The sequence below is a fragment of the Bos indicus genome, chromosome 6 (assembly GCF_029378745.1).
Source record: "Bos indicus isolate NIAB-ARS_2022 breed Sahiwal x Tharparkar chromosome 6, NIAB-ARS_B.indTharparkar_mat_pri_1.0, whole genome shotgun sequence".
NCBI classification, from domain to species: Eukaryota; Metazoa; Chordata; class Mammalia; order Artiodactyla; family Bovidae; genus Bos; species Bos indicus.
In genome coordinates this window covers 114618179-114639648 of record NC_091765.1, presented here as the reverse complement: position 1 = coordinate 114639648, position 21470 = coordinate 114618179, and the positions used below count along the sequence as shown (strand labels likewise).

Below are 21470 nucleotides of genomic sequence, written 5' to 3'. Positions count from 1 at the left end.
TGACTCCTTGCCTAAGGGCTCCTTGGAGATCAGGCCTCTCTTTAGACTGTCGTGCCCCCTTCCTGGGCGCGGTGACCAGGCCTTCTCTTTTGGAGGCGCCCTCGCTCCTCAGTTTGACAAAGTTCATACTTTTGAGCCTCGATACCTGCTGTTTTAGCAGCGTTTCAATTTCAGTGATTCTTTCCCTTCGCGTCTCCCCGAGGCCCGGGTGAACGTGCATCTCGAAAGGAGCTTCTGACAGGCGCTCACGCACTTCTAACCCGCAGGTGCGGCGGACCTTGTTTTCCAAGTTTTCCATGTGACCTAATCCTCTGGTATTTTAGGAAGAGGATGGTCCCGTCTAGACCGTCTTAATAACCCGGGACAAATATATGCTAGGTTGTCATTATGAAACACTCACATCCATGTTTATCTGCATGTATTGTTATTTTTAGATTATAGATGGGTCCCCAGCACACAAAAATAGACGCACTGAAGTGACTGCAGCGGAACGAAAACATTCCTACAGTGAAATTTTAAGCCTTTTCTATTTTTATAACAAAAGGCCGTAATTGCATTCTGGCAGAAAGGAACTCTGCCAGGATATAAAAATAGGCTAAAATAAGTATAGTACATGAATTAATATTTTCTCTCTCTTTTTTTTTTTTTAAATGCAAAGCAATTTATAAAGACCTTTAAAACTTAAACGAATCTGGCCGTGGTTGTGAGTTTGGGTTTTAATTTGTACTTTAATGTCCATGTTCTGAAGTGGCTTGTAGCTATTTTAATCCTTTGTATAAAGGTTCTCCACTGAAGCAGTGCCATTGTATCAATTAATAGTTTGAAGCATCCTGTTTTCTATGGTGATTGGATTTCTTTCTTGTAACAGCCTGTGATTTTGGCCGTTGCACTTTCTTCAGGCCTAACCAAGTATGGGATGCTGGGGATGCTGGCAGTCATGTGACCCACAGAGCGTACACCCGAAGCCCGCATGGCAAGCTTGGGAGGGTCCGCGGGTGGTCTGCGCCCAGCCTCTCCTGGCCTGGGGGGGCCTGAGGTGCAGACGCTGAGGGCCGTGTAGTTACAGACTCGGCCCTTCGCTCTGGCTCTGCCTCCTACAGCTCCTCCTGAGCTCCATGCCTTAGTCTCCCCTACTTTGTAAGATTCCTGGCAGAATTCTGTGCATCGTGCATCAGTTTTACTGTGAAATAAGATAAAGTGCTTCCTGGTATCTTAAACTCACTATTGACCAGGGGATTTTTTTTCGGAAACCAACGCCTGTCACCAGTAATCTGTTGTGTAAGTGACTATCGATACATCTCCCGTCAGCAATGCTTGGGTGATGAAGGATGTATTAACACATCTCTGATCAAGAAGTTAACACATTTTTTCAGGAGAACCAGAGCCCCTGATCTCCGGATGGACCCCAGTTCAGCATCCTTTTCCTTAAATCACGTTGTTCCTGCTTCCTGGATCAGGAGGACTTCCATGTTCTTTAAAGACATGTCAGTTTTGGTTTTTTATCCCCCCAACCCCACTTTAACAAACAAAACAAAACAAAAATATCATTAGCCAATAACCCTGGGAACAATTTAAGGAAAAAAGATATCTTAAGTCCCCAAAGGTAGAAAGGCTCTTCTGAATCAGTTCACCTAGTCGTGTGTGTGTGTGTGTGTGTGTGTGTGTGTGTGTGTGTGTTGCTGACAACAGCGTGGGGCATGCATGCGTGTTCCGGGGTGCTTGCTAATAACATCTCTTGTGCTCTGCTTCCTGCGGCTGGGGCGCCAACTAACCACGCGCTGTGTGTGTTCCAGTGGGGCCCCGACGACGACGTTCCCGCGCCCCGCAACCGAGGCCTGGGAGAAGAGGCGCTCTATGATAACGCCGTCCTGTACGATAACTTGCCGTCTCCGAAAATCTTTGCTCGCTACCCTCCCGCTGACAGGAAGGCTGCTAGGCCGTCTCCTGACAGGCTGTCCTGTAACCACTACAAACACCCCGCCTCCTCCGGCCTGCCCTCCTCCCCGTCTGTCACTAACACCTCTTCCGTGGGGAGGGTGTCTCTCGGGCTCAGCTCACAGGTACAGCACCCCCCTTCTGTCGTCTCCTAGAATCTCTCAGTCACGCTTCTCCTGCAGGGCCTGGCGGCAACAGGGTATCCACCAGCTCGCCGTCAGTGAGCCCCATCAGGGGTAGAGCGCAGTCTTCCCCTCAACTAGAGTATGATCTGCAAATGCACTCAGCGTCCGGCCACCCAGGGACGGGTTACAAGAGACGCAGAGCTTTAACCATGTTACGTACCAGCCCGACTAGTTCAGGGGGCTGCCCTGGGGACTCAGAGGTCAAGAATCTGCCTGCAATGCAGGAGACCTGGTTTCAATCCCTGGGTCGGGAAGATCCCCTTGGAGAAGGAAATGGCAACCCACTCCAAGTATTCTTGCCTGGAGAATCCCACGGACAGAGGAGCCTGGCGGGCTGCAGTCCGTGGGGTCGTAAAGAGTCGGGCACGACTTACCAACTAAGCAGCAACTGCAAGCCCCTGGTTGCGTTGTCTTTCACCTGCTCCCCCCTCTCTCCATTCAGAGTTCCCCAGGGAACTTTGTGAGTTACGGTGATTAGAGCCAAAGTATTAAAGAGGATAGGGCGGTGAGTTTCCAGATTTCTGAGCTGCGGGTTCCTTTCCTGCGTTTTCGTTGCTCGTACTTGAGGAAGGGTGGGCTCCACTGGCAACTGCTTTCAGACCTTAGAGCAGGATTAATCCCAGGATTACAGTAGGCTCCCGTCATGAGTATAGGCGTATACTCCCTAAAATGGAGTAGGTAATAAGGCTCCTGGATGATCACGGAATGGTCCGGAATCTTGACATTGAGCGACTGTCCATCCCACACCTGACACTTGTGGCAAACTGTGGCGTTTAAGTGTAAATATTAATTTTGTGTTTGCATGCATTTAAACTAAGATCCAAGTGGTGCCTGGAAGAATACTCTACAAACATAAAGCACAGGACCACATTTTAAATTATTTTCTTTTCCCTTCAGTTTTTGGGGTAATCTTGAGAAAATGATGAATGCCAAGTAAGATCCTAGAATTTCAGAGTGTGATAGTTTATAGTGGTTCTTCCAAACCCGCTCTTTTTATCAAAGTTCTGTAGGAAGGTTTTTGTGTTTTATTTTTAACAATAGCTGGAGATGCTGATTCAGTGAGTCTGAGGGCCCAGTCCAGTGCATCTTCAAACATAAGTACTTACATAGAAAGTTTTTTTATGAGTGAAAATGATGTGAAAGTCACTCGGCTGTGTCCAACTCTTTGCCACCCCATGGACTGTACAGTCTGTGGAATTCTCCAGGCCAGAAGACTGGAGTGGGTAGCCTTTCCCTTCTCCAGGGGATCTTCCCAACCCTGGGATCGAACCCAGGTCTCCCGCATTGCAGGCGGATTCTTTAGCAGCTGAGCCACCAGGGAAGCCCCTGACACTTAACTTATGAGCACTTAGGTAAAAAGTCTCACAGGTCACATGCTTCACTTACTAGGTGAAGGTATTGACATGTCTTTTTATTGGTATTGGAGTTCACTTTGGTAAAAATGATGGGACAAAATATCGTATCTTATCGTATCAGTGTCCCCTGATTAGTTTGGAATCACTTGACATGTGGTTCGTTTGTGTTTCGTTGTTGTTCATGTTACTTTCAAGGGGGCAGCACATTTGCAAGCCGCTTACCTTCAGCTCCGTGCCCTCATTTGGCCATTTAGTGGGCCCGCTACCCTTAACACACACCTGCTGTCCAGGCTCTCGGTGTGGGCGCTGTGTCGTTTAAGCTTTTTAGGAGCCCTGTGGGTGGCATCCGTATCTTTACGTTTTCAAATGAGCATGCAGGCTCAGAACGCGTTCATGAAGCGCTCAGCACCTCCTAAATGATGGAGTGGGAATTCGAAGCCCCGCCCTGGCCCCCCACAAACCCAGGCTCCCAGCAGTAAGAAACGTGCGTATGGAGGAGCCTGGGCAGACGTGTGCTGTCAGCCTGACCGTCTAACTGGATCCATGGCCCAGCTAGGGCGCGCACACATCCGTTGAGCAGAACGCAGCCCGGGTTGGCTTGCAGCCATCAAAGAAGTAGGGATACGTTGAATTATTCTAAAATCCTATAGTGAGTTAAAATGCAGTTCATACTGTTCCTGTATTTAGCTTCTTCTGCTTCCTTCCTCAGACCCCATGAGCGAATCAAACGGTAGTTATTTATCCAGTTAGGACATCAGTATAAAGCCCTGGGAGCTGAAGACTTAAGTGCACATGGTCTGCTACTTCCCCAAAGACCATTCCTCCACAGTAAAAGCTGGTTATTCTTGGAAGCAGACTGTCAATAACCTCAGCCCAGTGCCCTCAGAAACCCACAATCTGTGCCTGTGTCTTGATCGGCGTATGCCACCTCCCGGTAGAAATGGGTAACCTTGGCGCACTCCAACTGAGGACATCCTAGGGTTCCCTGTTTGCTCCGAACCTCAGTGCTAGAACCTTCTTAGCCACTCCAGGAAGTTCACAGCCGTCCAATGTTGGGAAGCCAGACCGGTGTCTACCAAACACCTGCACTTTTTTTCTGTCTGTGCTCCATTCGAAAGAGTCAGAGACTGAAACAGTTGACTACAAAAAACCCCAGAGGTGTTTGCTTGCTTTTCACTCTCCCACATGTTTATTTCCACAGTCGAAGGGTAAGAAGCCCCCCGTGGCCTCCAATGGCGTCATGGGCAAAGGCAAGGCTCTGAGCGGGCAGCAGAAAAAGGCTGACTCGGCGGCTGGCGTGAAGCGGACGCCTTCGAGTAAGTCGACCCTTCCATCTCCCATGTTCTGGCTTTGGGTGCAGCGTGAAGAGCTGGGGCTGTGTGGCTGTCTCCCTTCCCACCTGGGGAGGTGGAGAGTGCCAGGTCTTGCGGGGGGCGGGGTGGGCAATTGAAGAGAGAGATCCGTTCACACCCGGATCTTTCCTTGTCTGCTGGGTTGCGGAATGGCCGTGACTTTTAACCTGGCTCTTCGGTTGCTGCATACGCAAGCAGACAGAGCTGGTTCAGCTGTAGACCTGCTCCTGAGGTAATTCTGGGTTCGGGAGGCGGTGCTGCTGTGAGGGGTCCTGGTCAGTGGGTCAGACTCCTCCGTCTGTGTCCCCAGTCTACTGGGTGAGCCACTTGGGTTGAGTCTCATAAGCTGTCTGAGCTCAGTCTCTGTGTGTGGGAGGCGTAGAAACGGTCAGCCGGGGCCTCTGGCTGAAATCAGAGGCTAGCACGTGTCCCTCAGACCGCAGGAGCCGTTCAGGGTCTGTAAGCCGTCCTGCTCCCCCCACCCCGCTGTGCTCTCTCTCCTTGCCGTGTCGTCCCCTTGGCCCCACCCCAGATTGGGGCGGTGGCATCGTCCACCCCACTGTTCAAGTGTAGACGCAGGTTCAGGGCGTTGATGAGGCTCCCCAAGGTCTCCCCGAACCCGTGCACGGACCGGGTTTCCAGGCTGCAGATCCGGCAGGGGCTGGACTGAGCAGAGGAGCCCGCCTGCGCCCAGCATCCTTCGTGATCCACAGACGCATGCCTCCAGGAGCTCGGTCGGCGTACGCGTTTGTATTTGCTTCCGCCCTGGCTGTGTTGGATCGCTCTTCATCCAGCCAGTCGGGCAGGGTCTGCGGACGGAAGACCAGGCAGTGGGTGCCCGGGGTTCTGTCCCCAAGGGTCCCACAGGCAGACGCTGCTCCAGACAGGCCTCAGCACGGGCTCTCAGCGGGCCCTGGAGCGCCTCGCTGAGTGTGGGCCTGTCGCGGAAGTTTCCCCGGGAGGAACGTGGGAATTAAGAGCTCAGTCTGACAGGACCACCTGGGAAGCCGGGCTGACACATTCTGAGCTGGGCTCGGCACAGCTCCCCGCAGCTAGTAGCCGCAACTCCACGTGACTCGGCACCTGGCTGCCGACCTGCTGAGTGCCAGGGGCTTGATTTCAGACTCAGCACTCGGCAGGTGAGACGGGGCTTCGTGCTTGGCCTCTGGTGTGCACAGGCCCGCTGTCGCTGTGGGGGGCTCGCGGCGCCTGCCCTGGGGAAGCTCGGGCCTCCCGCACGTTAGCTCCCCAGCTCTGCCTTTCTCCTCAGACATGGTCTCACTCCCCCGCTGGGCCTCCTCGTCCTCACTTGTTTAAAGTGCCCTTTCTGACCCTGCTTTCCGGGCAGATCTTATTTCCCTCACGCAGTCAGGTGTCTTTACAGTCTCTTAGGCCCACCTGGGGGAGCAGGTGGGGGACAGAGCAGCGTGTCTGCAGTGCCTGGTGCTGCAGAGCCTGGGCTCAGGAAATCCGCCTCCTCCGTCTCTCAGCACTCGCTCCGTTCTGTTTCCCAGTCGCTCTCCTTATTTCACGAGGCCTCCGCCTCCTCCGTCTCTCAGCACTCGCTCCCGTTCTGTTTCCCAGTCGCTCTCCTTATTTCACGAGGCCTCCGCCTCCTCCGTCTCTCAGCACTCGCTCCCGTCCTGTTTCCCAGTCGCTCTCCGTGTCTCACGAGGCCTCCGCCTGCTCCGTCTCTCAGCACTCGCTCCCGTTCTGTTTCCCAGTCGCTCTCCTTATTTCACGAGGCCTCCGCCTGCTCCGCCTCTCAGCACTCGCTCCCGTTCTGTTTCCCAGTCGCTCTCCTTATTTCACGAGGCCTCCGCCTCCTCCGTCTCTCAGCACTCGCTCCCGTTCTGTTTCCCAGTCGCTCTCCTTATCTCACGAGGCCTTCGGTAGGGAATCCTCGCTACCTTTGGTGACATCCGGTGATGAAGAAAGAGAAATTGCAGTGTGGTTTTGCCACGTCAGCCTGTTGCATTGCATCCCGGGTGGCATTTATTTCACGGGGCCCAAATGATGCGGGAGGCGGTAGGCAACTGTACACAGCTTTGTCAGGAAACCGCTTAGATCGGAAACGAGCTTGCCGAGTTTGGACTGCGCTCTATTTGTAGAATATGCGGTATCCATGCCCCTGAGAGCACGCTTTACTTTCAAGCCTTTTTAAGATTTTTCTTTTTGATGTGGGCCATTTAAAAAGTCTATATTGAGTGTCTTACAATGTTGCTTCTGTTTTATGTTGCGGTTTTCTGATTCTGAGACGCGTGGGATCTTTGCTCCCCAAACAGGGATTGAAGGGCCCCCTACACTGGAAGGCGAAGCCTTAAGCCCTGGACCGCCGGGGATTCCCTTCCGTTTCAGGTTGTTGGCTTGGTCATTCTCGCGCTGTGATCCTTTTACTACCATTCTTTGGGCGGGGGGCGGGTGGGGGGGCATTGCTGGGTCTTTACTGAGGGGAAGATTGAGCCAAGACTGATGGCTGTGTACCTGCTTCCGTAATGCAGTTTCGTGCAGACACCATGGTTTGCCTTGCCAGAGCTGGTGAATGCTGGGTTTAGGAGCGGCGCTAGACGTGGCTGGAAAGGGCTCACCGTTGCCTGGGAGGGTGGACAGGGCTCTGGGGGCTCCGTTATCGCTGACTGGGATGAGAGCTGCTGGGGAGCGTCCACCACCCCCCGGGCGTCACGTGGTCCTGTCAGAGGGAGGAGTTTAATAGGCATTGACTGTGTTGGGTTTTTTTTAATGTACAAGGTAGGCTTTAGCACTTCTGCTCTGTGCGGGGTGAAGCTGAGGCTCCGGCAGATTAGCTGCTGGCCCGCAGTCATCACCTCTTCCCTGCTGCACTGCCTTCATCACTGACCATGACACCCCTTGCCTCCCCCACGGCTTCTCCCCAGAAGTCATTTCCAGTTTAGTAACAGTGTCAGACCTGCAAATAAACCACTGTGGTATCTCGTGGGATGTGAGCTGCCAAGGGCAGGGGTGCAGGAGGCCTGAGTCGTCAGGTGTGAGTGGTTAGCTTCAGGGGTATCGGGAGACCCTGGGAGCTACAGAATTGTTTCATCGCTCAGTCATGTTCCACTCTGCGACCCCATGGACTGCAGCACGCCAGGCTTTCCTGTCCTTCACTGTCTCCCGGGGCCTGCTCAAACTCATGTCCTTCGAGTCGGTGATGAAATCCAACCATCTCATCCTCTGTCGTCCCCTTCTCCTCCCGCCTTCAATCCCTCCCAGCATCAGGGTCTTTTCCAGTGAGTCAGCTCTTCGCATCAGGTGGCCAAAGTATTGGAGTTTCAGCTTCAACATCAGTCCTTGCAATGAATATTCAGGACTGATCTCCTTTAGGATGGACTGGTTTGATTTCCTTGCTCTCCAAGGGACTCTCCAGAGTCTTCCCACAGAACTGTGGCCCTGACTATTCTGGTAGGGTAGCATAATTAGAGGAGACGAGCACAGGCTCAGGGTTTAACACGATGCCAGCTAGTGGTGTGATGTTGGCCAAGCCTCTCAACTGTCCTTAAGGCTAGTTTCCTCTCTGCTCAGTTTTCCGCTCTGTGTTCAATGAGCATTTATTTACCTAGTGCTCATTCTGTGCTTGCTCAGAGTTCTGATGAGCGCTAATTTACCCTCAAAGCAACCCAGTGAGGGCGTCCTGGTGGCTCAGCAGTGAAGAATCCACCTTACCGGACACTCGGATTCCAGCCCTGGGTCGGGAAGATCCCGGGAGGAGGAAATGGCCCCCCACTCCAGTATTCTTGCCTGGAGTTTCCCATGGATGCAAGGAGCCTGGTGGGCTACAGTCCACGGGGTCGCAGAGTCAGACGCGACTGAACGAGTACAAACAACAACCACCACCCTGTGAACTGCCCGCTCCTGCTCCCCCGTCGCACAGGCGAGGAAAGGGGGCCCAGAGCGAGGCAGTGCCTTGTGGAGGCCACACAGCGCGGGCAGCAGGCTGGGCCCCTCCCAGGCCGTCAGGCTCCAGATGCGGCTCTGCACGCCCCTGCGCTCTCTCACGTGTGCACGTGCCAGCAGATTCCTGCTGTGATCTCTGCACGCCCCTGCGCTCTCTCACCTGCGCATGTGCCAGCAGATTCCTGCTGTGATCTCTGCACGCCCCTGCGCTCTCACGTGTGCGCGTGCCAGCAGATTCCTGTTGTGATCTCTGCACGCCCCTGCGCTCTCACGTGTGCGCGTGCCAGCAGATTCCTGTTGTGATCTCTGCACACCCCTGCGCTCTCTCACGTGTGCGCGTGCCAGCAGATTCCTGCTGTGATCTCTGTCCACGCCAGGGGCCAGCCCTGCCACTCCTGGAGGGGGCATAGGTGCCGTCAGAGTCAGTAGAAGAGTCGACAGCGCCGTTGTAAGGGTCAGACGTGACGGTGAGAGGCCTGCGTGCACCAGGAGATTATTTCTGGCGCCGATAGACCCCTCTTCTCAGATGGCAGAACGTGTGGTTCACTCTCGACCTTACTGAAGAGTATACGTGGCATCCTGTCTCGATGGGAGGAGTTAAAGAAATTTCCTAATATCCTTTTCTTTTTTTTTGCCTTTTCATACTGTCCCTGGTGTCGCAAAGAGTCGGACATGACTGAGCGATTTTGAACCGAACATCCTGTTTTCATCTTTGAAATTCGTTTCAAAGAATATCGGATCATTGGAACCAGTCACTTTTCTGTTTGGTTCAAACCCATCCTGTTCTTTTTCCTCGTTAGATTAGCAAAATGACTCGCTTTGAGTTTATTTTATGGAGCTGGCGGACTAAATGGGCTTTATGAATTGGCCCGTCATCTGCTTGGTTAAACCTAATTTCCTACCAACGCTTTCTTGTTTGAAAGATGCCGACCAGTACAAATATGGCAAGAACCGGGTGGAAGCAGATGCCAAGCGGCTGCAGGCCAAAGAAGAGGAGCTGCTGAGGAGGCGGGAGGGCCTGCGAGACAGGCTGGCCCAGCTGCGCAAGGAGAGGAAGGGGCTGAGGGCGGCCATCGAAGTGAACACCGGTACGCGGGGCCCCCTTCTGCGGGGCCAGCGCCTCCGCGCAGGGTCTGCTCCTCACCGGGCTCTCATCCTTCCACGTGGTGCTTCTCGCAGTTCCAAAGCCTTGCTGGAAGCCCGTGGCAGGGGCCACGGTGTGGAGTAAGGACCAGGCAGGTCGGGGCCCCCTGGCTGGGGCCCGGGTGGGTGCCGGGAGCTGTCCCAGCCTCGGGTGCTGACGGCCGGGTTGTCGGGGGCATGAGCCCCAGGGCTCCGGAGCTCTGGTCCCTGGCTGTGACGGCTGTCTCAGTGGGAGGACACGTCGTCCACAGAAGCCCAGGTGGTAGGCCCCCTGTGGGGCTGGAAGGAGCCCCCTGTTCCCTGCAGAGGGACCAGCGAGAGCGGGGTGGTGGCGCACTTGCGGATGGTATCTGGGAAGAGCCCAGGGGGATGGGAGCAACCCCAGGGGTTCAGTGGGGAGGAGGGCACCCCAGTGTGGACTGCAGCCCGTCTGTCTCTAGGTCAGACCTGTCGTCAGGCCTCCTGTAGGTCAGGCCTCCTCCTCAGGGGAGCTGGGCGAGCAGTGCCTGGCTCAGGGGTGGGCGCTGCAAAAACGTCTGTCCGCTCCGCTCAGGGCTGAGTCTGATCCTGGGGTGAGGATGACGCTGTCAACTGTGATCCTTTGACCTCGGGTTGGGGGTGGGGGTGAGGAGGAGGGACGCAGAGACCAGGGTGGTTTGGAAGGGAAGCTCCTGCTTTCCATCGGCGTCTGTGCCGGAGGAGCTGGCGGATGTGCCGCAGTTAGTCGGCAGCTCCAGCCGTCCCTGACTTTGTGCCTAGGTGATTTTTTAAGAAGGAAAGCACTTTCAGAGCTTAAAGGATGGGAGGCCGGTGTGTGCCGGTCTGAGATAGCCTGTAGGAGGGGCAGGAGGTGGTATCTCCTGTGAGACGCACCGCCCCCAACCCTGGGACAGGGAAAGGGATCAGAGGCTCAGGCAGAGACCTGAATGGGAGCCCCCAAGTCAGCAGGACGGGAGGAGAGTCCTTCGCTCCGTGTTTCCAGTTTGCAGGTTAGTGAAGATGCAGACAGATTAGACCAGCTTCGGGCCTGGGAGAAGAGAGCCCTCGTGTGCTGCCAGGCACCAGGCTGGGGCCATGCCCATCAGTCAGTTAATCCTTGGGGTCAGGTTCCTCATCTGTGCAATGGGCACATTATCTGCCCTCCCGTGTCACCATGACACATTTCAAATAAGATAAATACAGTGAATGTGCCGTATTCCATGGAGACGTGAGCTGTATTATATTTTGAGCACAGGGGAAATTAAGATGATTCGAGTAGAGAAAAATGAGAACAGAAAAATATTCAGACGTTTCAAGTCAGTGACACCTTTGGGAGTCACCTAGTCCAAATTCCTCAGTTTAAAATGAGGGTGTTGAGGTCCAGGCCCCAAATTCCTGCCGTTTGTGAGCATCAAGGTCTTCTACTTCCCAGTCCATATTCTCCCAGCTGCATGAAGGGGGCATTTGGGAAGGGACCCTGTTCCTTTCAGGAACTGCTGGATTGGAGTTTGGTGGGAAAGACTCTAGTTGGGTGGGGAGCAAGAACCCCAGGGTTGGGCCGAGCGCCTTGCAGAGGGTCCCCGAACATCCGTCCTCGGATGCTTGGAAGTATTTGCCTTCAGCTGGAGCAGTAGTGTTCCTCTGGGATTCCAGGCAGGAAGACCCAGGTGGTCCTGGAAGAGAAGCTGAAGAAGCTGGAGGAGGAGTGTAAGCAGAAGGAGACAGAGCGCGTCAACCTGGAGCTGGAACTGACGGAGGTCAAGGAGAGCCTCAAGAAGGCCCTGGCTGGCGGCATCACCCTGGGGCTGGCCATCGAGCCCCGCTCAGGGACGTCCAGCCCACAGGTACAGTCCACCTGCTCCCCAGGAGAGGGGCCAGGCATGCTCTCCCAGGTCGCAACTCATCCCTGTCCCCCAGCATCAGCCTCGCCAAGACACAGCTCACGTGCCCACCCGAAACGCGTTCCTTGGCCATATTTCAAGGTCACGGACCCTGAATTTTTTCTTCTCTGTCTCACTGAACTTTTTTAAAGGTGGTGGAAACCCCAAGTTGTTTTCTTCCCTTTGGCAAAATCTGAGTACAATATTGGGTTGGTCAGGTTTTTTCTGTCTGATGTCGTGTCTCTGGGTGCCAATCGCTGCTCTCGGTTTCTGGGGTGACCCCACGTTCTGGGCTTCTCCCTTCCTCTCGAGGGTCTCCCACTCAGCCCCCTCTTGTCAGCTCTCCTTCCCTGTGCCCTACCTCAGGTCTGCTCCTCTATCTGGAGGGCCCCTCCTGGGACCCCAGAGCTGCCATCTGCCTGCGTGCGGCTCTCTGCCTTGTCCCCACCCCGACCACAGCCTGGGAACAGCAGCTTGCCATGAGGCACACCTGTCCTGGGGGAGGGCACGGGCTGCCCCCCTCAGAGCCCAGCTTGGCTTCCTGGGGGGTGGACAGAGCGGCTCCCTCCTCCCCACCCCACCCCTCAGCCAGAGTGGCCTTTGAAGGCATTTCCAAGTGAAGGAAAACGTGGGGAAAGCTGGCTGCAGCCCCTAGGGGGGTTTCTCAGCGACCCCTGGGAATGGTCACTGAAGCACTGTCCTCCTAAAACGACGTTCTGTGCGATCTAACCAGTGTTCTACATCACACGTTACGCAGCGAGCACAGGGCGGTCAGTCTTCGAGACCTCGTTTGGGGAAGGACAGCAAATTACAGGAGCAGCTTGCGATCTCACTGGGGACTGGGCAACCGCAGGTTCGCTCCGCTCCATCTCAGGACTTGCTCTGACCTGTGGAGACCGTGCTGTAAGCGGTCAGGCATCCTCCGGATTGGACTGTGGCACCCCGTGGCTTCAGCATCAGTCCTTCCAGTACATGTCCAGGGTTGGTTTCCTTTAGGATTGACTGCACTGAGCTCCTTGCGATCCCAAGAGGCTCTCCAGAGTCCTCTCCAGCACCACCACACAAGAGCATCAGTTCTTCGCTTGTCATTTTTGCCTATTTCCCAAGCCTGTTTTCTTCATCAAACATTTCCCTCATGGAAAATACTGCAGACCTGGAACCCGCACCTCACCCAGTGCCTCCTCTTTCTGTTAACAGTCTCCGGTTTTCAGGCATCGGACTCTGGAGAACTCGCCCATGTCCAGCTGTGAGACCAGCGACGCAGAGGGCCCGCTGCCCGTGAACAGTGCAGCCGTCCTGAAGAAGAGCCGGCCGGCCCCTGGCAACTCGCCCTGCCGGGGCCACGTGCTGCGGAAGGCCAAGGTGAGCGCCCACCCCGCCCGCTGGGGGAGCGGCAGTGCTGAAGGGGAGCAGGTATCCTGGGGGGGGGGGCGGCGACCCCAGCGCCGATGCAGGCAGGAGGGGTGGGGGCACTTCAGCGCTGAGTTTGCTGGGGATGGTGGGGGGCTGAGGAGCTAAGCATGGCCTCCTGATCTGGTTCTACAGCTTCTGTATATTAGATACTGTTCCACGAGTATCTTCCCAGTTCTTTTCTAAAGTCAGACCCTCCTTCAGGAAGCCGTCCTTTCAGAGTCAGGAACGGCCAAGACCTGGTCTCTAGGCCTATGCCATCTGTTGTCAGGAAAGCCTGCAGCTCTGGTTCTGCCTCCTGGCTTCTTCTGACTTGTGTCTTCTTTGATGAAGCAGAGATTGGCCAGGTGACCAATGGGATCCTTAAAACAACAACAAAAAAGTCAAGGCGTGCTCTTCTCCAACCCCTCTCCAGCCTCCCCACCCTCACCCCATAAACCTCTGCCCGAGGGGCCATCCTGTCGTGCCTTTCAGCTGTTCGCTGGCACTGCCCACTGAAAAGTTTTGATGCCAAACTTAAAATCTCAGAAAATTAAGCAACAACAAAAAAGCTGTAGATTATCAAAGTGCGCAGTCCTGGGTGGTGTAGCTGGCAGTGTGTGCTGTGGTCCAGTCACCCTGCTTCATCCGGACGGGTTTCATCTGCCCCGACGAACGTGGAGGCCGGCGCCCTCCCCTCTCTCCCTAGTCGCCCTGCTTCATCCAGACGGGCTTCATCTGCCCCGACGAACGTGGAGGCCGCCCCCTCCCCTCTCTCCCTGGGACCCTCTCCGAGCTGCCGTCTCCTTTGTTCTCTGGCGGCTTTGGAGCCCAGGGCAGATCAGCTGGGAGATACTGTTTTCTGGAAAGTGGATCTGGTGTTTGATAAGAGCCGGAGTGTTGAGCATTGGCCGCTCGCTGCTGCGTTCACGGGCGGGTCCGTGATGGTGGCGGTTATAAACAGCATCTGCACTGTCTGCCTTCATAGCACACGGGTTTGACCGAGCCTGTGTGTGTTGGTAAATTTGGGGAAAAGAATGATTGTGTGCCATTGGTTACTTTGCTTCAGTTCAGTTCAGTCGCTCAGTCGTGTCCAACTCTGTGACCCCATGAATTGCAGCACGCCAGGCCTCCCTGTCCGTCACCAACTCCCGGAGTTCACTCAAACTCACGTCCATCGAGTCGGTGATGCCATCCAGCCATCTCCTCCTCTGTCGTCCCCTTCTCCTCCTGCCTTCCATCTTTCCTTAGCATCCGTTAAGTATTCTTAGTTTGCAGAGGAATATGTTTTGAGATGAGGAAACACTGCAAACAGTGTCAGACTTTATTTTTCTGGGCTCCAAAACACTGCAGATGGTGACTGCAACCATTTAATTAAAAGACGCTTACTCCTTGGAAGGAAAGTTATGACCAACCTAGATAGCATATTCAAAAGCAGAGACATTACTTTGCCAACAAAGGTCCGTCTAGTCAAGGCTATGGTTTTTCCTGTGGTCATGTATGGATGTGAGAGTTGGACTGTGAAGAAGGCTGAGCGTCGAAGAATTGATGCTTTTGAACTGTGGTGTTGGAGAAGACTCTTGAGAGTCCCTTGGACTGCAATGAGATCCAACCAGTCCATTCTGAAGGAGATCAGCCCTGGGATTTCTTTGGAAGGAATGATGCTGAAGCTGAAACTCCAGTACTTTGGCCACCTCATTCGAAGAGTTGACTCATTGGAAAAGACTCTGATGCTGGGAGGGATTGGGGATAGGAGGAGAAGTGGACGACAGAGGATGAGATGGCTGGATGGCATCACTGACTCGATGGACGTGAGTCTGAGTGAACTCGGGGAGTTGGTGTTGGACAGGGAGGCCTGGTGTTCTGGGATTCATGGGGTCGCAAAGAGTTGGACACGACTGAGCGACTGATCTGATCTGATCTGATGTTTTGCCTGAGAGATATTTAGAATTGAGCTGTCCCACAAAGTCCCCCTAATTATTTGCAGAAGGGAAATACGATAAGAATATTCCCTTTTTTTCTTTACCGTCAAAGAAACAAGTGTATTACGGTTCTGTAGCTGCAGGCTCTGGAAGGCTACGTCTCGCGGGCCTGCCCTCACTGTGCAGGGCGTGTGCTCTGCGCGTCCCCCTCACGATGAGTGTGAACTGTGTGGTTTTGGCTGCAGCAGACGCACAGCTGGCCACTCAGACCAGCCCAGGGCCTCCCCGACGGAGTGGGGTTGAGCGGGGTTTTCCCGGGACTCCCAAGCATAGTGACTGGGGAGCCGTGGCTGGAGGAAAGGGGTGGTGGCCCGGCCCGGCTGCTGGGAGCGTCCATCCACCTGTGAGTGCATCGCACGTCTCTGCTCCCACCTTGGCCTTTCTTTCTGGGACTCCTCTAACTCATCCTGGGTTCTCATCGAGAACCATCATCCCAGGCAGTGTTCCTAGGGTAATGCCCGACTCCCGAAGAGGGCTGCTCTGAGTGTGAGAGGGTGTGCCCGCAAAAGCCGGGGAGTGGCAGGTTGCCAGTCACAGGGTTTCCTGGTGTGAGGAGGGCTGACGGGCCCCGACCTCCAGCTCTGGGCTGTCGCATCCTCCCCGTCTGGGCACCGGCGCATGCGGGAGGTGGCCTGGCCTGCCCCGGCCCCAGGCGTGCCCTGTGGACCTGTACATGCCCCCTCTCCCCTCGCTTGGCAGGAGTGGGAGCTGAAGAACGGGACATAGAGCCGGAGGACGCCCGGCTCTCGCAGCGTCGAGTGACCGCCCTGCGACTGCGCTCCGGTGCCAGGACCCAGGCCCACTGCACGTATCCTCTCTACTGTATAATGGTTCCCTTTAAAGAGATTTACTTGTAACGCTTTGGCTTCCAACTTCATTTGTGAAAAGATGGCAAGGGGCGGAAGGTGGGGAGCCTCCCCCTCCGGCAGATGAAGAAGCCACAGCTTCCCACCCAGGTAGATGACGGCTTCCACCCGTCCCCGCCCCTCCAGACCGAAGACCTGCAGGGACCTCGACGTGGACATGCTCTGCATGCTGGGCACAGCGTGGGCCTGCGGCTGCCCGCTGCTCAGCTAGGCGCCCCGGGGACACCCCCCCACCCTCCACCGCCCCCCGAGTCTCACCAGCGCCTCCCCCACACCTGGTAAAGTCACCACAGAGCTATGCTATGAAGCAGTTTCCATCTGTTTTTATGAACATTTTGTGAACGGATGATTTTGTCACCAGGACACTCTTCTTTAGGCCTTAAGGAAACGCCCTCTCTGTCCTGGGTTGCACCTAGCGCCCAGGGCTTGCCGGAGCTTCTGGGTCATGTTTTGTCCGTGGTCTGTCCCGCTTTGGAAGGGCGGCAGAGGCTTTCGGCGCTTCACGTTCTGTGTGTCCTTTCCTGCTTTTTCCAGCATCCACGCCCCCTCCGACTCCCTCAGAGCCAGCGGGTGGTCTCAGAGCCCTGGGCGGCCACGGGGTGACGGTCACACTCGTTCCCCAGGGGCCTGGCTGCCAGGCAGGGCCTCTTGCAGCATCCCTGTCTGCCTCCTGTGGGATGTTTCTAGAGCCTGAGACGTGACGGGGACAGGCCTGTCCACAGGGGGAGGTCATCTGGGTCTGAGGACCAGGCCAGCCCTCCCGTCTGCAGAGGGACCTCTCAGGAATACTCCTTGTGGGAAGCATGGCCACTGCCCAGGACAGCCATCAGTCACCCCGGAGCCCCCTGCACGCCGACTGAAGGACCAGTCACACGCGTGCACGGGCTCTCTGCCCCCCGCCACCGGAGCGGGCCTGGTGTCCGCTGCCCCGCGGGTGTGTGTTGTCAGATACAGGAGCGGGAAGCGAGCAGTCAGCGTCCTGTGACCACGTCCTGGTGCTCACGTTTTCTGCAGGCCACACAGTCAAGGTTGCTGTCGTCAGCAGGGTCAGAGTGGCCCCCGAGGCTGGCACGGGCCCTGGCTGGCTTTACCGACCACAGCAGGGCAGTGGTCTTGGTGCCTAGGAATTTCGCAGCAGAACCGGAAGCTGTTTACCTGGACCATGTGAAGTCACTCAGTCATGTTTGACTCTTTGCAATCCCATGGACTGTAACCTACCAGGCTCCTCTGTCCATGGGATTTTACAGGCAAGAGTACAGGAGTGGGTTGCCATTTCCTTCTCCAGGGGATCTTCCCGACCCAGGGATCGAACCCAGGTCTCTCGCCTTGCAGGCAGACTCTTTACCATCTGAGCCACCGGGGAAGCCTGTTTCCCCGGAGCCCACCTGAAAAGCCTGGATTTCAGCAAAGCCGGCTGTCTGGTCTGCGAGCTGCGGCCTGGCGCCCGACGCTCAGGTTCATCCTCCGTAGTTGGTACAGCAGGTGAGGGCGCGTCTCACCTGCACCCGTGACCCCGACCCCCGGAAAGCCAGCTGGGAAGTGAGGAGCCCATCTCCCCAGTGCCGCTCCCCCTGCTCTCCCGTCCACGCAGGAGGCTGGAGCACATGGCATCATATGAAGCGGAGTTTCCATAAACTGTGAGCCGCTGTGGATTCTCACTGCCTTGTGGTCAAATGAACATTCTCCGTCGTGGCTCTCCGGCTCCTCTGATTAGTAGCCAACTTTGTCCAAGACGGTGGTCAGGCTTCAACTGTTACTGAGAAGGGAAAAGGTGATCTTATCCTGGTGCAGGTGGGCAGAGTCGACCAGCGCTGGGCTGGCTGGCAGCGGTCGCCGCGACCACCTCTGTGGGTCGCACCTGAGGACAGCGGTTGGCACCGGAGGCAGGATGTGGGCCCTGGTCTTCAGACTCCCGGTTACGTATTTCCTGCCTAAAAACCCACGTTTTTAAATTCACTTTCACAACCATAAGCCTTTTAAAGAGAACGGAGGATTCAGCCCTGTCTTGTTCCCCGAAGCCACGTAAAACGGGCCCTGTGGGGGTCAAGGCCGCCGGCGTCGGGCTGTGTGATGTCGTGTGTTTCCCTCGACATCTTAGATTTGATCAGAAAGTTAAGGCATTTGCTTCAAAATAAGTTATTTATTTGTATATGTTCAGTAAGTATAGGTTTTAATTTATATCTGTACATATTAGACACACTGTGGACATCCTGTCAGAATCCTGGCAGCGACAGCCATCTCCGTAGCCCACCCGAAACATGGCCCAGGGGGCTGCCCCCTCACCCCGGGGGAGACCAGGAGGAAGTGGTGACCAAGCCAGCCTCAGGGGAGAGGCAGCCGGCCTGGACCCTTGCTCCGGGGTGCAGGCCCCCATCCCCTGGGAGAAGCGGATCCTTGGGCCATGTCCCCATCCCTCCAACAGACGGTCGTGGTCACAGAGTGCTCGCCAAATAGGATCCTGACCAAAATGAGATGAACGTGGTGGCTGGACCAGAGCCCTGGCGTGAGACGGTCCCCTCCCCAGGGTCTCGAGGTCCTTCCCTTAGGACATGGTGACCGTCAGCCTCTCAGGCTTCTGTTCCTGGCTCTGTTTTGGCAAGGGTTCATCAACCTTGAAAATCCCCTCATTTTCACGTTTTTATGAAGTGAAGTGAAAGTCGCTCAGTTGTGTCCGACTCTTTGCGACCCCATGGACTGTATAGTCCATGGGATTCTCCAGGCCAGAATACTGGAGTCAGGTAGCCTCTCCCTTCTCCAGGGGATCTTCTCAACCCAGGGATGGAACCCAGGTCTCCTGCATTGCAGGCAGATTCTTTACCAGCTGAGCCACCAGGGAAGCCCAAGGATACTGGGGTGGGCAGCCTATACTACATTTTTATAGTGTTTTCATTCATTCACCAACCTTTTGCACAGACATAGAGGGCATGCCACGTCACCCTCGACGTGGGCTCAGGAGGTGGAGAGGACCGCTCCTCCCAGGCCACCAAGGGTTGAGCAGGGCCAGTCTGTGGGTCTGAGGAGCCAGCAGCGCCCCTGCCTCCCAACAGCCGTCTGTGGAGCCTGGCGGGCCGGGGCACCCGCACACGCATCTCCCCAGGCTCCTCTCCCGGGACCGTGGGGAACCAGTCGTGGCCCCTCGGTCGCACACGCATCTCCCCAGGCTCTTCTCCCGGGACCGTGGGGAACCAGTCGTGGCCCCTCGGTTCGCACACGCATCTCCCCAGGATCTTCTCCCGGGGACCGTGGGGAACCAGTCGTGGCCCCTCGGTCGCACACGCATCTCCCCAGGCTCTTCTCCCGGGACCGTGGGGAACCAGTCGTGGCCCCTCGGTTCGCACACGCATCTCCCCAGGCTCCTCTCCCGGGGACCATGGGGAGCCAGTCGTGGCCCCTCGGTTCGCACACCTTGGCTTGTCCAGCTGGACCGTCCCCTGGCCCATCTCCCTGGTCCCTAAGCTAGTTTGGGGTGTTCTCGTGAAAACCCAGGATGACCCTGATGGGCTGGAGACATGCCAACTTGGAAAAATCTGTCACAGAAAGTGAAAGGCGTGTGTCCTGGCCCTGGAGACCGGCCCCCCAGCGAGGGGTTTCAGGCTCCTGTTCACTGAGACAGACTGCTGGGCCTGTGTTTCCCAGGGGAGGGCGCAGGGCCGAAGCTGGGCTGGGCCTGAGGGTTGTGGGCAGGATGCTGTTGTCTGCGGCCCCAGCCTTTCTTGCCCAAAGAGTAAGTGTCAGCACCCTGTTTGGAAGGAAATGTAAAGTTTGCCCACGGGCAGCCTTCACCAGCATCTGTCCTGGGACTGGAGCCTTCGCGGCCTGGCCCAGGGACAGGCACTCGGGCAGGGCCTCCCCGACATGTCTGTGTTCCAGCCCGGCCGCTCCGCCCAGCGACACCTCCTCTAGGAGCCAGAAGGACGCCCAGGTGTCTCCACCTCCGCTCAGCAACACTTCAGTATTAAACTATTGCCTTCCTCTTCCCACCCCCCCCCCCCCCCAATTAAGGTTTTTTAATGGAAGAATAATAATTTCAGGCCATGGCACAGTTTTAAAGAGGGTATTTTGTTGTTCTTGTTGTCCTTACTGTCTTCTTATCCCCATGATGGACTGGGTTGATACTGTGAAATAAACTAGAAATAAATTAACATTTTCATGCCCTGCCCCCCTGCAACACACACACACATACACATACTACACACAGCTCAGCATCCCAAAACAAGCAGCAGCCTCCTGGTGGCCCCGAGCCCCAGCAGGGATGCCTGTCCTGTGTCCTTGGTAAAGACGAGAGCGCTTCATGCGCGGGGAATGTTGGCCTCACATGCACCCCATCTTTTGTGAAATAATCCAGTTATGTCCTTCCAGATAAACCCAGCTTGACAGCAGACAAGCATCACCAGGTATTTCTATCCGTTGCCACGGAAGAAACTATCCAGATAGAATCATCAGATCATATTTCTTAGGGACCAGAGGTGTTTTTAATAAGATAATCTTTGATTTTTTTTTTCTAAAAATAAAGGAAACACTAACTTTAAACTTTAACATCAACTTTTAAATTATGCGTGTTCAGCATTGATTGACCATGGCTGTGAGTTGTAAAATGTTTTCATATTAAGAATGTAATTATTTCCTTATTGTATTTTTTAAAAGCTAAAGTCATATTTAAAATTCTCTTTGAAACAGGCAAAAAATGGGAAAGGTTTTTTTAATTAAATATGTTGGCAATGTCCATTTTAAATAACTGTAAATATATTTTCACTGTTTCACCATGTATTTAATTCATAAAGTAAAAAAAAAAAAATTTATCAGAAGAGACTTGCATTGGAAATACTCACTTTCAGTCCATTTGCCCGATTTTGTAATGGCTTCACTTGACTTTTCTGCTTTGCTATGGATTTTCTAGTTTTACCCGGTGTAGCCCGCAGACTGGCGCCCTCGGGCGTGCCATCTTTGTGTATGCTAATAAACTCGACTCTCCCAATCCGGCCTCCGTGTCTTGACTGACTTGGTTTGTGGGCGGACGGGAAGGACTGTCCGCTGGATGGAGTTTTACCAACAAGGCATTTTGCTTCCCGGGGCTTCCCTGGTGGCTCAGACGGTAAAGAAAGTGCCTGTGATGCAGGAGACCCAGGTTCGATCCCTGGGTCAGGAAGATCCCCTGAAGAAGGAAATGGCAACCCACTCCAGTATTTTTGCCTGGAGAATCCCCATGGACAGAGGAGCCTGGTGGGCTACAGTTAATGGGGTTGCGAAGAGTTGGACACGACTGAATAAGACTAACGCTTTCATTTTGCTGGCCGGGTTGAGAAGGGGTATAAGGAGGGGTCGAGGTGGGGCACGTGTTTTGTTTCTTTGGCAAAAATCTTTCATGAAAGAAGCATAGTGCTTTTAGTAGCTTTTAGCCCAAGGACCCAAATATTCAGATCAGGCAGCATCTGTGTCCCTTCTGAATGCAGCTCTGTGCCCGGCGCCAGAAACAGGGCCGATGAGAAGTGACT

The 21470-nt window shown here is 55.0% G+C and overlaps 1 protein-coding gene across 3 annotated transcripts in view; it reads left to right on the top strand.

Moving 5' to 3' along the window:
- Window positions 1-20953, top strand: part of AFAP1 (actin filament associated protein 1) — a 149507-nt gene extending 128554 nt beyond the window's left edge. For 2 of the 3 annotated variants that reach the window (XM_019963268.2, XM_070791870.1), the window contains exons 13-18: window positions 1794-2060; window positions 4677-4791; window positions 9663-9827; window positions 11515-11705; window positions 12939-13103; window positions 15812-20953. In XM_019963268.2, the coding sequence (XP_019818827.2) occupies window positions 1794-2060; window positions 4677-4791; window positions 9663-9827; window positions 11515-11705; window positions 12939-13103; window positions 15812-15838 (930 nt within the window). In that variant the 3' untranslated portion in view covers window positions 15839-20953. The remainder of the gene's footprint in view (window positions 1-1793; window positions 2061-4676; window positions 4792-9662; window positions 9828-11514; window positions 11706-12938; window positions 13104-15811) is intronic. The other variant, XM_019963267.2, reaches the window with a different exon arrangement.
- The last annotated feature ends 517 nt before the right edge of the window (window positions 20954-21470 follow it).